This window comes from Oreochromis aureus, linkage group 11, assembly GCF_013358895.1.
Source record: "Oreochromis aureus strain Israel breed Guangdong linkage group 11, ZZ_aureus, whole genome shotgun sequence".
Classification (NCBI taxonomy): Eukaryota; Metazoa; Chordata; class Actinopteri; order Cichliformes; family Cichlidae; genus Oreochromis; species Oreochromis aureus.
In genome coordinates this window covers 33,375,340-33,390,019 of record NC_052952.1, presented here as the reverse complement: position 1 = coordinate 33,390,019, position 14,680 = coordinate 33,375,340, and the positions used below count along the sequence as shown (strand labels likewise).

Sequence of the window (14,680 nt, the reverse complement as noted above, 5' to 3'; positions counted from 1 at the left end):
AGCAAATCCAGTGCTGAGTTGTTGCTCATCATGAATTATTTAATGCGTTGTTTGTTCCTTGCATGCGGAGCCTTGCATCCTCATGCATGTTGGCTTTTAATAAAACATGACCTTTCCTCCAGTCTTAATCTCACATCTACTTTTTGCATTTACTTTTGAAATGTGAGAACGAGACAAAGCTGCATAACACACTTTCTTATTTATCCACCATCATCCAGGCTTATTTTGTCATCAGCAGCACCTTATTTTTATTTTTTAAAAATGCTAAAATTTCGATCTTTTCCTAATCTTTTTTTTCTCATGTTTACTGACATGTTATAAAGTTTGTTTACAAAGTCAGACGCAGCGGTGTCATCGCACCGAGTGTATTTATGTCTGAATACGTAAGCACGACCATTATGAATGTCCTGAAATCAGGTTTATTCTAGTAAAAATATCCTCATTCCAAATCATTAAAAAATGGCAACGAGCTGTGTTTTTTTCTCCACACAAAAAATAGCTGAAATATGGCGTGTGAGAAATGTGCAAGGTGGCCGTCTTACAGAAGGTGTAGAGGTGGGATAAATTTAATTACAGCTTCAAATATTCATTTGGCAAATATATCAAGGTTGGAAACACAGGCCCAGAAATGGCAAGCCAGCCTGGCAGGCGCTCACAATAGTGGATGGCAAATGACAGTAATCCATGAAAAGAGACCAGACATTTATAGAATTTATAGAGAAGGACTCGCCATCCCAGATCTCTGATGTTTGTGGGATTTGCTCACTGGCATGTTAAATGTAGGAGAATATATATATAATAATCCAAAACATGTTTTCTATCCACTACTTTAGTTGCTACATTTCCAAACTGATTAGGGTTTAATTATTGAGATGTTTCAACACATTTTCAAACAACTCACCTGACTTTTCATGGGATTAGTTTAAACACTGAGAATATTTTCAGTTAAATGTGCAAAGCGCTTATTTTATTTTCATTTCAGCCTAATGAGCACATACTGACACTCTCAAAGAGCGGTTGCTAATTTCAGTTATGCCAGAAAAGAGCCGCAACCTCTGTGAGTCTTTTGTTCTGAGGCCTCAGACGGTCACTCGACACCGTCGCGGTAGCAGGAAACGCAACATGTGAGCTTCGCTGCTCTCTGATCTAACACGCTTGCCTTCTCGTCTCCAGCTGTGCAACGGGTTGTAGCAGCAGCAGCACCAGCGAGGCATCGAGCACAGGTGAAGGTACACTAGGGCACTTCCTCTTCCTGTGACAGCGAGCGAAGGCGGCCTACTTTGCCTCTGTTATCTCGCTTTGCCCTGCTTAGGGTTGATTTAATCAGCAGGTCGGAGGGGGAGGTAAAGGAGGAAGACGGCCTACCTCACCTTTCCCAAAGCCTGGAAATGGAGGAGAGCACGTGGGCGGTAAGTGGTTCTCCGAAGACCACACAGTCACAGAGTCCCGGTACCAGTGCCAAACATCCACCCTCCTCCCCATCATCTGCTCCTCCCACCCACAATCAGATTAGAGCAGTTCAAACCTCACCCGCCTCACCTCCACCTCCAGGGGGCTCTTTCTTGGGCACGGTTGGGGCTCGGAGCAGGAATCGCTTTCAGGAGGGGAACACGAGGCATCGGTGGGAGCTCAGGTGCAGGGTTTGGTTAAGCTTTAATAACAAACTGGTGCATAACAGTTTAGTCAAAGTTGGAAACTGACACTGACCTACATAATGGAAAGCCACAAAACATCTTCGGTTTGCTGCACGCAACATTGTTATTTCATACTAAAGTCACACAGACACTTCACTGTGGGATCCTGGGTAATAAATTCAGACGGCAAATATTTCTCACCTTAAAGTAAAGACATCGACTGTAAATCAAAGTTTCCTTAGTATCTCGTGTCACGCAAGCTTCGGCTTATATTGCATTTCATACAATATGAGCGAATTTCCGGGCAAATTAGAACAAATCAACATCTCGACAGTGTCATAAATCTGAACAGAAACTTTTGTTTGAGTAAAAACAAGACGAAGTGAGTTATCATGAGCTGTAAGAGAAATCCCCCACATGGGCTTATCTTTACGTTCAAGGAAGTCGCGTGAACAACAAGGAAACCGCTGTTCGGCAGTCACTGTTGTTTTGTCTTTAAAAGATGACCAACATGATTCCTTAACCGTAACCGAGGGTTTATTACTGTAACCGTTTAACCATTTGAAGCAGTCATATCAACCCACAACACATCCTAAATGTTATAAACTTAACCAGAAAACGTGTTAACTTGCAAACTACTTTCTTTTCAGTGGTTTTGAAGCCCAGACAAATTGATTTAGACATGCTTTTAAGAAAGGACGATAAGGAGGATTCATGAATATAGAACTTTGAAATTTTTACTTTTAAGGCTGTGGTTCTGAAAACATATGTGTGAAAGGTCTTGCCAGAGAAAACTGTCACACAGCAACATCAGTGTTTGTTTGGGATGAGACACAGAAACTTGCTATTGACTGCGCCCGAGCACCACCTACAGAGATTTGAATGTCATCATCGACAACAACAACAACAAAAAAAGAAATCTAAGGAAAAAGATGTAGAAGTGTTGGACACAGTCGTCTGATTCATGTGTGGTTGGTGCTATGGCAGAACCAAAGAAACAGACGAGGCGATGGGAACTTCTTGCAAAATCAAGACGCTGAGTTAAAATCGTAGTAGTCGGGCTGCTGCACCCCTTGAAGTTTTGAACAACTCCAACGTCTACCTCCACGTCAGCCCCTGCGACGTTACCACTGCTGCTCAAATCAAAGACTCGTAAGAAGGGAGTAAATTTGCGAGCCAAATCGCAAAGCGACCTTCAGCTCGGCTGCTGCACGAGAACAGCCTGTGTGGAGGTATGGGAGACGGGAGGAAAGTAGAGGTGGTGGCGGTGGGGTGGAAATCAGGGAGGGAAGGAGGGATGGATGTAGGAGGAGGATGAGGGGGAAGGGAGGGAGGGAGGATTGATAAAGCCTGATCTGTGCCACGGGGCATTTATGGCTGTTGGGGAGGCAGAGGGACGGGGATAGGGGGAAACGGGTGGGAGGAGGCATTGTCTGCTGTGTCCGTGCGTTTATAGGATTGAGCTCAAGTTTCCTTTGTGTTTCCATTTTGTTGAGGGATTATGTTCTTTGAGAGAGTTGTGCAAGCAGGCAGGCACACAGAGTGGAGGCGGAGAGGGAGAGAGAGAGAGAGAGAGAGAGGGGATGGGTGAGGCAGGGAGGGGGCATGAGGGAGGGAGGGAGGATGTCTTTGTTCAGAGCGTTGATCATGAACAAGACAGATAGCGGAGGGTGTGTGTCTGCAGGAGTGTGTGCATGCAAGTGAGCGTATCTGTGTGTGTTTAAATGCCAGAGAGAGAGTGTGTTTATGTGCGTGTGTGTGTGTGTCAGAGAGAGCAAAGCAAGATGTCAGGACATGTAACCAGCCATGTAACAATTTAAAATCAATTTGCCTCCCAAGAAGGAATTGCTCTGCGAACAGTTTTTCCCTCCGAGCGTTCTACAGGACTTTCATTCTATCTAAATAGATATCAATTACATAATCGCTTTTCTTCCCTCTGCCCGGCCGCCGGCTGCAAAGTTTGTCACACCGAGCTGCGGCGTAATTGCCCCTCACGTCGTAATGTTTTGTGATTGCTTGTGACATTTGCAATGTCATTGATCAAACAGGGCACAGTTCTAATGAAGACGCAGAAAAGCTCTGACTGAAGCGAGGAAGTGGGGTGGAGGAGGTGGCGGCGGGGGGGTCTTACGCTTCTTGTGAACTGTGTCAACTGAAGCAACAGTTTCATGTTGGAAACCACCTCCTTTCCCTCGAACCGTCACATCCAAAACCACTTTTCCCTCATTAATCGATTGGTGGCAGATGAAAGTGTGTGCCTCTCCAGCATTCATCATAAATTCAAAAAGAGAAAAAAAAGAAGAAGTAACTGGAAGTCTTAACTGGTGATAATCTGAGCACTGAAAGTTTTCCAGCTAAATACACTTACCTTGTTCCAACCCCACTGGGTAACCACGCGCCCATTGTGTTTTCGTCAACTTGTTAAAACACCACATGGTACATTTGCATAGGATAACCAACATATAGCGAATCATTTGCATGCCTGAAAGTGCACTTGAGTAACCGTAATTACACGTGACACCAATTACTCTGTTACTTTGTATTAAATTATAATGGAAAATTCCACTAGAGAATTGGAGCCTAATTGCATCTTAATTTGCATAATTTTGCATATTAATCACATCTCAGATGAATAATAAATTTCAGCCGATTTTTTTAATTTATGCGCAGATACAAAAACAAGTTGAAAAATAATTTGTGAGGGAAAAAAAATAAATCAGGAACTATTACTAAGAGCATTTGTGCTAATTTCTCTCATTACCCGACGTTTAAGTTAAAGATATCTGCTCTCTTGATCAACGAGTTCTGCATTTGGAAATTGACGGTTCACCCCGGCAGAAAAAAAGACACAAAAGAGGTGCGGAAATGTGAATTTGGAAATGCCCGTGCGTCCGTTTCGAATAAAAACTTTACGACTCTATTTAAAGCTTTTTCCGCTGCAGCCATGCCAAATGTATTCTGCAATGATAATTCAAATCACTTTCCACCTCTACCTTTTCTTTCTTTCTCTTTCACTCTGTCTCTTTTTTTTTTCCTGGTCAACACCTGTGCCTGCTATTGTGTGTGGCTCCCTGCCAGCTCACACAAAATCCAATACCTGTGGCCCAGATTAAATTCAAATTTACAAAAACAACATATTTTCAGATTTAACATGCTATCCTTTCCAACACAAAGTTGACCAAGTAGTTCTAAAAACCCGATTATGAAGAAATGTAAAAAATAAAATAAAATTTGGAATTGCAAAATACCACTTTTGTAAGAAAGAAAATGTATATATACACATATATATATATACATATATATATGTGTATATACATATGAATGAATCAGTTTTATATGAGCCAACACAACCTCTTCTTGTGGCACACTGGTACAGGTTGTATCTAGTTAAACAAATGACTATTTTTTTTTTTCAGTTTACTGATTGCATTTTTATTGGCAAAATTTTTAAAAAAAAGGATACATCCAAACACCTCAGCTTTACAAATATTAAGCGATAATGTGACACACTTATAAGTCATTACCATTGTGACTGTAATTTCATCTTCTATGACTTTTGTTTCGTTTTGTTTCACTGAGACAATTTTGAGGGACTGCATATTTAAATTTCACTCGGTATAGAGATAAAGTTCACTGGCATGCATGGCTGTGGGTGTGAATGCCAGAAAAATAAAGAACATATAAAGAAACTGATAAATTTGGCTTGTACAGTATATCACTGTGTGTGGTCAGTAGGGCTGTAGAAGCACTGTAAATACCAGCTCAAAAAAATAATTACAGTAAATATAGTGCACTATAGGCAGCAGTTAATAGGTACTTATTTGGATAGCGTCATCATTTTCTTGAGCTGAGAAATGTTTCTGCTTTCTTGTCATTATTTGTTTTAATCCCCAGGTTAGAAACCACTGAGTTAAAGTGAGACGTTTCACCTCGTCCTCCCACGTGAACAGCAAAGCTAAAGTGCCATTTACATTCATTTTGTGACGTCAAAGATGTGCTGTAGTTGTGATTCCACCCAGACAGCGTGCCGTTATATTTTATATCCACATGTTGCTTATTGATGGAGTTGTCTCATCGCCTCTGATAAACCAGTGTCCATATTTACTCTCAGTGACCTGCCTCATGCACTCTGGAGGGTTTGTTCAGCACGACGTGTTCATCTCTGTTAGAGCACGTTACACCAGCGTGGAGCTCAGCCGTGGACAACAGTGCCTTTCAGTGGCACAACAGAGGAACGAACGCAGCGAAGACGCAGGCTGCAGTGTTACAGCTCACACGCTGTGATACTGAGTGACAATAATAACACCCTGAGGGTCCGACACTACAACATTATAAGACTAACGGGAAATTAGATTGAATGAATTCAGAAATACTGCTGGGCCTCGAAGGCTATAAATCTGCCAAATATTTTGGAGAGAAATTACCTTCATTTATTAATTTAGTAATACTGACTCATTTACAGTCCCATTTGAAGATACTGACTCCAGAAAATCTCAAAACCAACCTCGAGGTGCAACTGAAGAAGGTACACTACCTTTAAGTCAAGTTCAACTCTCCAAATGACCCCAAACAATACACAAGACTGCATGTGCATGCTGCATGTGATCACCTTTAACAACATCACAATTACTTACGCTTACAATACAACAACAGGAGCAGAGACCTTAAGGGGACCTAAAAGTGAACTGCTCAAATTCTTGAAATTTGAGCAGCTTCAAATTTGTTATTATCAGCTAAATCACACCAAAGTCCTTCTACAACCCTGCAAAGCTAACAAATTTATCTAAAAGAACATTTTTACCATGCTACAACAAGTGCAGGTATAGAATCTCTTCTAAATCTGATGAAAATCTTTCAAAATTTTCTGAATTTGCCCTCAAATAAGGGGAAATTTGCCCATCTGAATTATACTTCCACCCCAGTCTTTGCTACTTCTCCCACAGATTTCAAGTCCTGGATTCTTTGAATTCCACATCTTGCTCTGATAATGTCTCTGATCGTGCCCTGCATTGTTAGCATACAGCGTGGCCCTGTCTTGGGGACCTTCCCTATGTCAGTTCAGACTGTGTATGTTTAAATTACCAGTGGTGCAATAAACAGCAGCCCGGACTCTAACTCTTCCTTGCTTGTGTATTAAACTGCAGATTCTCCAACAATTAATCCCACCCAATGAGGAGTCGTTAATATTCTGCTCCACTCCACTGGCAGATGTAAAAAGCATTCTCAACTGACACATATAATTACTATGATACATCCCGGAAAGGTTTCCGTGTCTGAGCGCAATTTCAAATAACCAAGTGCTGCGCGGCTAATTATTGATAAATAAAATTAGTTGGGAGAACTTCAGGTGGGCGGGGCCGCGCGCAGGTGTCTGCTGAATGCGTGCGAGCGCGTGTGCGCACAGAGGAGGGAGAGCGCGACGATACAGCGGAGCTGACCTGCAATCACCGAGAACAGCGGGGACTTAATGATGTTTTGGTCTGCTGATCAAATTTCACATTTTCGCACAATCATTTTGGGCACCTGCTCAGAGAACAAAAGCCTGGGCTAAAACTGCTGGCCCGTGTGAACAACTCTGTGTGTGTGTGTGTGTGTGTGTGTGTGTGTGTGTGTGTGTGTGTGTGTTGCTGCTGCTTTTTTCGTCCTCTTTTTTTTTACATGTTCTCTTTTATTGTTTTTATAATAGACTACATGCGGGCAGAGACACACGTAAAGTTTGTTTTCTAGTTCCCTTATTCGATACACACACACACACACACACACACACACACACACACACACACAGAAGATAAATGAGTATTTATCTCCCTCTACTGGACCCTGTCAGTAAAACCACTTTGCTGCCTTTAAATACCCCCAGTGACAGCCATTCACGCATAGAACTCTTACGCAGATCCAGTCTAGTCTTTCAAAAACATGTGAAGCGTGCGGCTGGTTAAAATGCAAATTTGAAGGACCGACTGTGTAAAATACGGTATAAATATGTAGTCACACATTTTGCCAGAAAATACTGAGCATGGTCTGTCTGTGCTCAAATCGGTAATGAATATTATAGAAAAACAGCAAATAAAATGTAGCAGATCGTTATTGAAAATTCTGCCGAAGTTGAATATCATCATTATATGTGCTGTTTAGCATACTAACTTGTAGGATAGCATAGTTCAAAAGTCTAAGACTTCAAAGCAATAAAAACATATTTATAACAATGTAACAATTCTGTAGTGATTGTTCAAAGTAAACAGCAGCAGACAGAGTGCTAGAGTTCTGTGAAAGCGAAGACGAACCCCAGCACAGGCAAGGCCAAACACACACTGCTCCGATTGTTAAAATTTCCAAAGGTTCTTGAAAGCAGCACTGTTATGTGTACGTCGTTTTCACCATAGGCATTATGGGTACAATATGGGGTGAGTTGCATAAGGTTACAAGAGGCTGCAGTGTGGATGGAGGCTATCGCCCCGGTCTGTGGTGGACACGGAGCCTTAACGCTGTGTCTTTCCCGCTCTGATGCAGCGGATCAGCAGCCTCGCCGCATGCCGGGAGTTTGGCGGCCTCGTGGCCTGTACAGCGGGGGTCTGTGTCCGCAAGAACAGCTGCAAGCAGCCGGCTGCGCACCGGCAGTGGGACGGTCCGGTTGTGCGTCCCGTGCGTCCTTACACTGCGGCGCCGGGCCGGAGGCTGTGCGGACGGAGTCTCGTTTTCGCCGGTGTGAAACACAGACTGTTCTGCTCGCAGCAAGGAGCTGACGGGCCCAAAGAGAGCTCCGGCCGCCGGCCCGCTATATCCGTGGTCGGCATCCCAGACCCGATCACATGGATCCGGTGTAAGGTCATCATGTTTGCACTCGATCTGTACTTTGAGTTAGACGTCAACTCTGAGGAGTTTGAAAGAGGTGTGAAGCAGGTAACTACCGACAGGCCGTTTTACTTTTCCATCAGTACTGTCAATAATAAAAAGCACATTTTTCATGCTTTATATGGACCATTGTTTGAAAGCGTTACCTTTAGTGATAAATACACGTTTATATCTGATACAAGGACATCAAGAGGTCATGGATTGGATAACGTAGGTGGGACCACACCCCATTAAACTATACCTCACTAAATAACATTTTGCTCTGTTCTAAAGTTTGCATCACATCACGTAACCTTCATCAGTCTGTTGATCTTCAGCTTTACTTTTTTTAATAGCAGTGTTGTCCCACATGTGTTTGTCCCCACCCCCCCAAAAAGCATCATTGATTCCGATAATCAAGTGCTTTCCACCTTCAGTGAATGCACACGCAGCCAGGGATTGAACCACCAACCTTCTGATTACGCGATGACCTGCTCTTCTATCTGAGCCACAACTACCCCTGCTGAAATGAACCTGCCAAGGTGAAAACTGGGCAGGTTCATTGTGGTAACGAAGAACACGTAACACGACTGAAAGCAGCAGAGCAGTTTTGGCACTGCTTTTAAGAGACTTAAGATTGTGTATTTATTTATTCTTCTGGTTATTACCCAGCCTGAGGCAACATGGAAGGTTTTAAACCCGTTTTAAAGACGCAACCACACACTTGTCCCGACAGGAATCGCGGCTTTTCATTAAATACTGTGGTTAAAGTGAATAAGCCACCTTTTTGTTTCTCATCCATTCCAGGCTTTGGTTCATGTCTCCAACAAGATGTCCAGCGGCAGATATCATGAGCTAAAGGGGATAGTGTCCAATGAGGTAACACATCAAAGACATAACAAAGGTGTATTAAAAAAGCTGACTTTGTTGAGAGTGTCCCACACAGACAGTACAGGACTGTATCAAACTGTTAGTGTTAATAAAATCTAACATTTAGTATTTATGTCAAATTAAGACTTTTTTTTCCTCACTTTCAGTCTTTTTTAGTAATGATTGTCTTCTCCAAAAGTTGAATCTGTTCATCTGGACGTAGCGTTTTGTGGGAGAAACGTTTCGTCACTCATCCAAGTGACTTCTTCAGTCTCAGCTGACTGCAGGTTTCCCCAAACCTTATAAACAGATATAATGATTGTCTTGTTTTTCCTTCCAGATGTTGGAATATGTTGAGAAGAGGTGCGGGTCTCTCACTGATGCTCAGAGGAAGCAGCTCGGTGTCCAAATGGATGATATTGTATTTGTGCTTCCAGAGGACATCTCTGTCGTCTTTGATCAGTATGGTGAGTTTGTGAAATCAGGACACGGTATGAGGAAGTGATATGAACAGCAGGACAGACTCTGATTTCTGTCTTTTTTCTTGCAGGTAGGAAGTTTTGCTTTATCGTCATGAGATTTTGGATCCTGTCATCACACGAAGGACCCGATGACCCTGAGGGTACAAAAATCTTCAAAGTGGGATCCAGTGAAGACAGCGGCCCACAGAAGAAAATTGTAACTGCTGTTTATGAGTAAGCACTCATCTCGTCATCTGTCAACATCACAAACAAGCCGGGCATCCAGAAGCATGGCTTAGAAACAAATATTTCCTCATTCAGTTCTGGCATGTTAGCAGAGCTGAAGCTATGTCTGCTCTTTCTTTGCTTAAAGCAAACTTTTGATCATTAATTTGCTGAAATGTGCCAAAATCTTTGTTTGCTTTACTTCTCCGTATAGGCTATGCTGATGCAAAATTAAAGTGTACAAATATTTGCTTAGAGATAATTTTATGTTGGCAAAAGCTCAAAGCTACCTGCAGGCCTTCAGCATACAGCAGGTCTGTTTTTGTTGGGAGGGGAGCAGAGCTGCCGATGGTGAGTTGAATGTTTTTAAAGTAAATGCAGAAAGTATAACAGTGAAATGTTCGGAAGGATCACATGGATGAGGGTCTGTGTTGTATTTAATGCCTCTCTTGGGGAAAGTGGCAAAAGTGACATGTATATTTCTACTGCTACTTCAGTCACTTGAAAGTAAGAAACAAAAATAGTACTGGTAGGAAAAAAAGGGTAAAACAATTATTTCTGCTTTCAATTTTCTTTAAAAACTCATTTTGGGGGTCAATTTTGTTTTTAAAAACTTTTTAGAATTGTGGCATAGACTATATAACAGATGAACATATTCACTGGGATGTCACCCATGGGCTGGTTGACATATTTTGAAGCCTTCTTGTTACCATTGTGGGTCTTTTTTTAAACCAGAAGTGACCTCATTTCATTGAAAAGGTGGAATTTTGCTTACTAGCTGGGTTAGCAGGAATATTTATGTAATACAGTTATTAATAATATTTGACAGATAGAAGCTTCTTTTGGCTTCTCCCTAATGATCGCCATAACAGGTGGATCTAAATGTTTGATTTGGCAGATTTTTTGCTGGATGTCCAGATGTGCTTCGTCCCTGGGATTTGTGTGTGATCTTTCATTCATTAGGTGAATGTGTTAACCACTACACTAAAACCAAACCTGCCCCAAATCACCCACACAGTTAAATTTGAGCTTTACCAGCATCCAGAGATATATGAAATCTAACATCCCTGAAGTCGAATATCGTGCTCTTTTGGAGCCAGCCACAGTGGCTATGTGAGGATCTGCAGTTTTTTAGTTTCTGTGTTGGATTCATTTTAGACTCTGAATTTGCAGGTTGGTTTATGACCAACAGCCACACTACTGCGGGGCTTTAGGACCCTTAAAACTGAGACTTTTGGAAATGCTGCTAAGCTACTTGTAGTTTGAAAATCTTATCAGCGTATTACGCTCTTTCCACAGTCATCATCTCCTCGTGCTTCTAGTTACTCTATGTAACCATTCTTTAAAATCATGCATCTAGGCAAAGGAATTCATTTATACCATCATGGTTCTTCCTCCCCATCAAGAAATCAAACCCTCAGCTTCCTGTTTACAGTGGCAGATGCATGTTCAGTGTACTTGAATGGTCATGTGACTGATTCTTCTATCACACGATGTGTGCAGGGATGATGTGTGAAAAAACAAACTGAGAGGCAGCAACTTTTAGTCCCCTGTCACTGTTAACACACGGTGTATTCAGGCACAGTTGTGTCTGCTGGTCAGTGTTTAGAGCAACACACACTACCATCACATACCTGAAACAAAACTAATCAATCTTTTTTTTTTTTTCTTTGAAAGCAACCTGGCTGTGCGGAAATCTCATGCCACATCATAAACCTTTGTTTCAAACCTTTAAAAGATAAGCAGTAACTTGTAACTTTATTTTCTATTATTTCACCAAATATCAACAAAGAATTGTGGCTCTTATTTTTGCCTTAAAGTGTTAAGAAACATTGGCATAACTGCAATTCCTTCACTGCAAAGGTCTGCTAACTTCTTGTAGTTTGGAATCCAGCTCTGAGTATGTTAAATTCTTCAATAAAGTTTGCTGGTTAAACAAAAAGACAAATCATTCCACACCCACACAGTGCTAACAGTCAAAGCCTCTTTCTGTTCTCAGCCAGTAATCCAGTTTGTTGTTGGACCACAGTGTGTGGCTATTCTACCTAATACCCACCTATCTAGTTAGCCAGATTCTCTGTCCTATTGTTCCTGGTCTTACAATCCTCTCTGAGAAAGCCTGTTACACTTCAAATGTTATCCTAAAGGCTCGCATGAAACCGACAGTTTGGCATGAAACGTGCCATTTTCAGAATTCTATATAATTATTTTCAAGGTGAGGCAAGAAGCAAAACTTTAGTTTGAATGTCAGGGTTAGTCGGTCCATCTTTTCTTTCAGCACTTTCAATAAACTTGTACTACTAATCTAGGATGTGGATGATTAACAGTGTGGGAAGTGTTTAACCATCTTTGCTTCGTATCGTTGCAGATTCCACCGAGAGCTGACGAGGGGAGCCTCTTCTGACTGGACTGTTACCACTGTTTGGCACTGGCACTGGAAACTAGCTGAATAATCTGACTCAGCTTTGCTCACATTTGTCATTTTTTGCTTTCCTATGGAAGGCAACCTTCAAAGTGAGAAACTGTACTGATCATTTTCCATTTGGATCACATTAAATGGGACCCAGAGTGCTGGAGCTGTGCAGACACTGAGTACTACTTGATGATTTTTCTTTGATGCTCCTAAAGCCTTACATGTCAGACTATAAGTAATGGTACTGTACAGTCTCTCTGAGTCACCTGTCGACCACCGTCAGGTGTTTTTAAATGAGATTCTGTATATGCTTCACCATTACTCTTCTTATGGTCTGTTGACTGCCTCGTTTGTGTTTTCCTATTGAAAATGTTATCCCTTTAATAGACACTCCAAAGACAAAACAGTATATGAACAGATTGGTAAAGTTATTTTCTGGATCACTGGCCAACTTCATGTACATGCTTCTTTTTTTTGGGACCTTTCAACTACATGCTTTACCAAATGAGTTTGGTAGTTTGTATTACAGCTGTAACCATGATATCTTTGTCACGTTCCAAAAGTTATTTTTATTAAATCTGAAAAATAAACTACAAATTATGATGGAGATACACAGGTATTTTTTCTAGAAACTAAGAAGTAATATTGATGTGACTGGTATCTGAGTACCAGTATGTTCTATCTATAAACTACATCACCAATTTCTGGCCTTTCCCTGATGAAAATCAGGACCCAACAGATTCCATTTGTTCTACACCACAGGTGTCAAACTCCAGTCCTCCAGGGCTGATGTCATGAAACATGTAAATGTCTCCCTGCTGCAACACACCTGAATAAAATTAGTAGGTCATTAGCAAGACACTTGACTGACAGAACTTGACTGCATGCTGAGGTGGCAATTCAGCCATTTGATTCATGTTACAGCAGCTCATGAGTGAATGAAGATGGTGCAATAAAAGTACTTTTTAGAAGTACATTTTTCCAAACACTTACATTACTTGAGTAGGGTTAGGGGCTGCCACCTCAGCATGCAGTCAAGTTCTACAGAGTTTTCCTACTAATTTTATTCAGGTCTGTTGCAGCAGGGAGACATTTACAAGTTTGACATGACATCGGCCCTCGAGGACTGGAGTTTGACACCCCTGCTCTACACCAATGGTTGCCTCTGCAATTTCTTATCCCCACATTAAAAAGCCTTAAAGAAAACCTAAGGGCTTATACTCCTTACTTTCTGCCTTGTATATACACTGCTAGAGTGGCCAAAATTTTAAATAATAAAGTCAGTGTATGTAAAAGTAATCCATGTGAGCTAATAGCTCAGGTTTCAGACTGCGGTTTAGTTTTGCATTTTTTTTCTTTTTTCATTTCTGCTTGCACCTTCATCAGCAACTAGTAGAACAACACATTGAAATCCCACCTGTTAGTGGTTAAATTGTTGTTAAAGTAGGTCTTGAATACTCGTACAGACATGCAGTGCCAAATTTGTGGAGTACTTTTGTACTTTGTGGAGCACTGCAGAATAGTTTTTCCCACAAGTGACTAATATAAAGAAACTTTGTTAAAAACGAGGAATACAGTTAATATTAGATCTGTATTCTGGTATTCGACTAATACCGGAATTCTGTTAGTGATAAAAAACCATCAGGGAAGAAAATCCACTTTCTGTAACAAGCAGAAAGGGACATATGTTCTAGATGGCTGCCAGCGACAAAGCTGAAGCCAGTTCTTGATGGGCCAAAGAGAGCATAACACAAATCGTGTACAAAATGAAAATAGTTAGAATAGTACAGTTTTGCTCCAAGCAAGAATGACTAATTCTGCCATAAAATTCTCCACCTTAGCTTGTGTTTGTGCCCACAGTCACTGCCAGCAATGTGTCACTTGTCGAAGACATCACATTTGACAGGCTCTTGAATGTTGCGTGTCATCCAATTCTGTTAAAGCTTGCTGCAGTATTATTAATGTTGACAACATATTTGACAAACAGAGAGGATTCTGTCATTAGCGTCCGCTAATTCATGCATAATGAAACACGCTGAGGATTAGTCTAATTTTCCTGCATGGTAATACGCGGGGTCTGCGGAAGTTTGCGTGGGGGGGATTTTTTTTTTTTTTTTTTTTCATAGTTCCAGTCAAGCATCTCACCGAGTCATAATGAGATTAAATGAGTGTGGTTAGCTTAGCACGTGTCAATATGCTCATGGATATGGTGAGAGTACATTAAACAATTTAACACGCCTGTGCAT

General features: G+C 41.4%; 1 protein-coding gene across 1 annotated transcript; it reads left to right on the top strand.

Annotated features, from left to right (window-relative positions):
- The first annotated feature begins 8,017 nt into the window (after window positions 1–8,017).
- Window positions 8,018–13,037, top strand: si:dkey-82o10.4 (uncharacterized protein LOC797793 homolog). The gene is made up of 5 exons (XM_031728404.2): window positions 8,018–8,534; window positions 9,273–9,344; window positions 9,676–9,802; window positions 9,886–10,030; window positions 12,390–13,037. Exons 1-5 carry the CDS (start codon window positions 8,139–8,141, stop codon window positions 12,472–12,474), a joined length of 825 nt encoding a protein of 274 aa, XP_031584264.1. The 5' UTR covers window positions 8,018–8,138; the 3' UTR covers window positions 12,475–13,037.
- The last annotated feature ends 1,643 nt before the right edge of the window (window positions 13,038–14,680 follow it).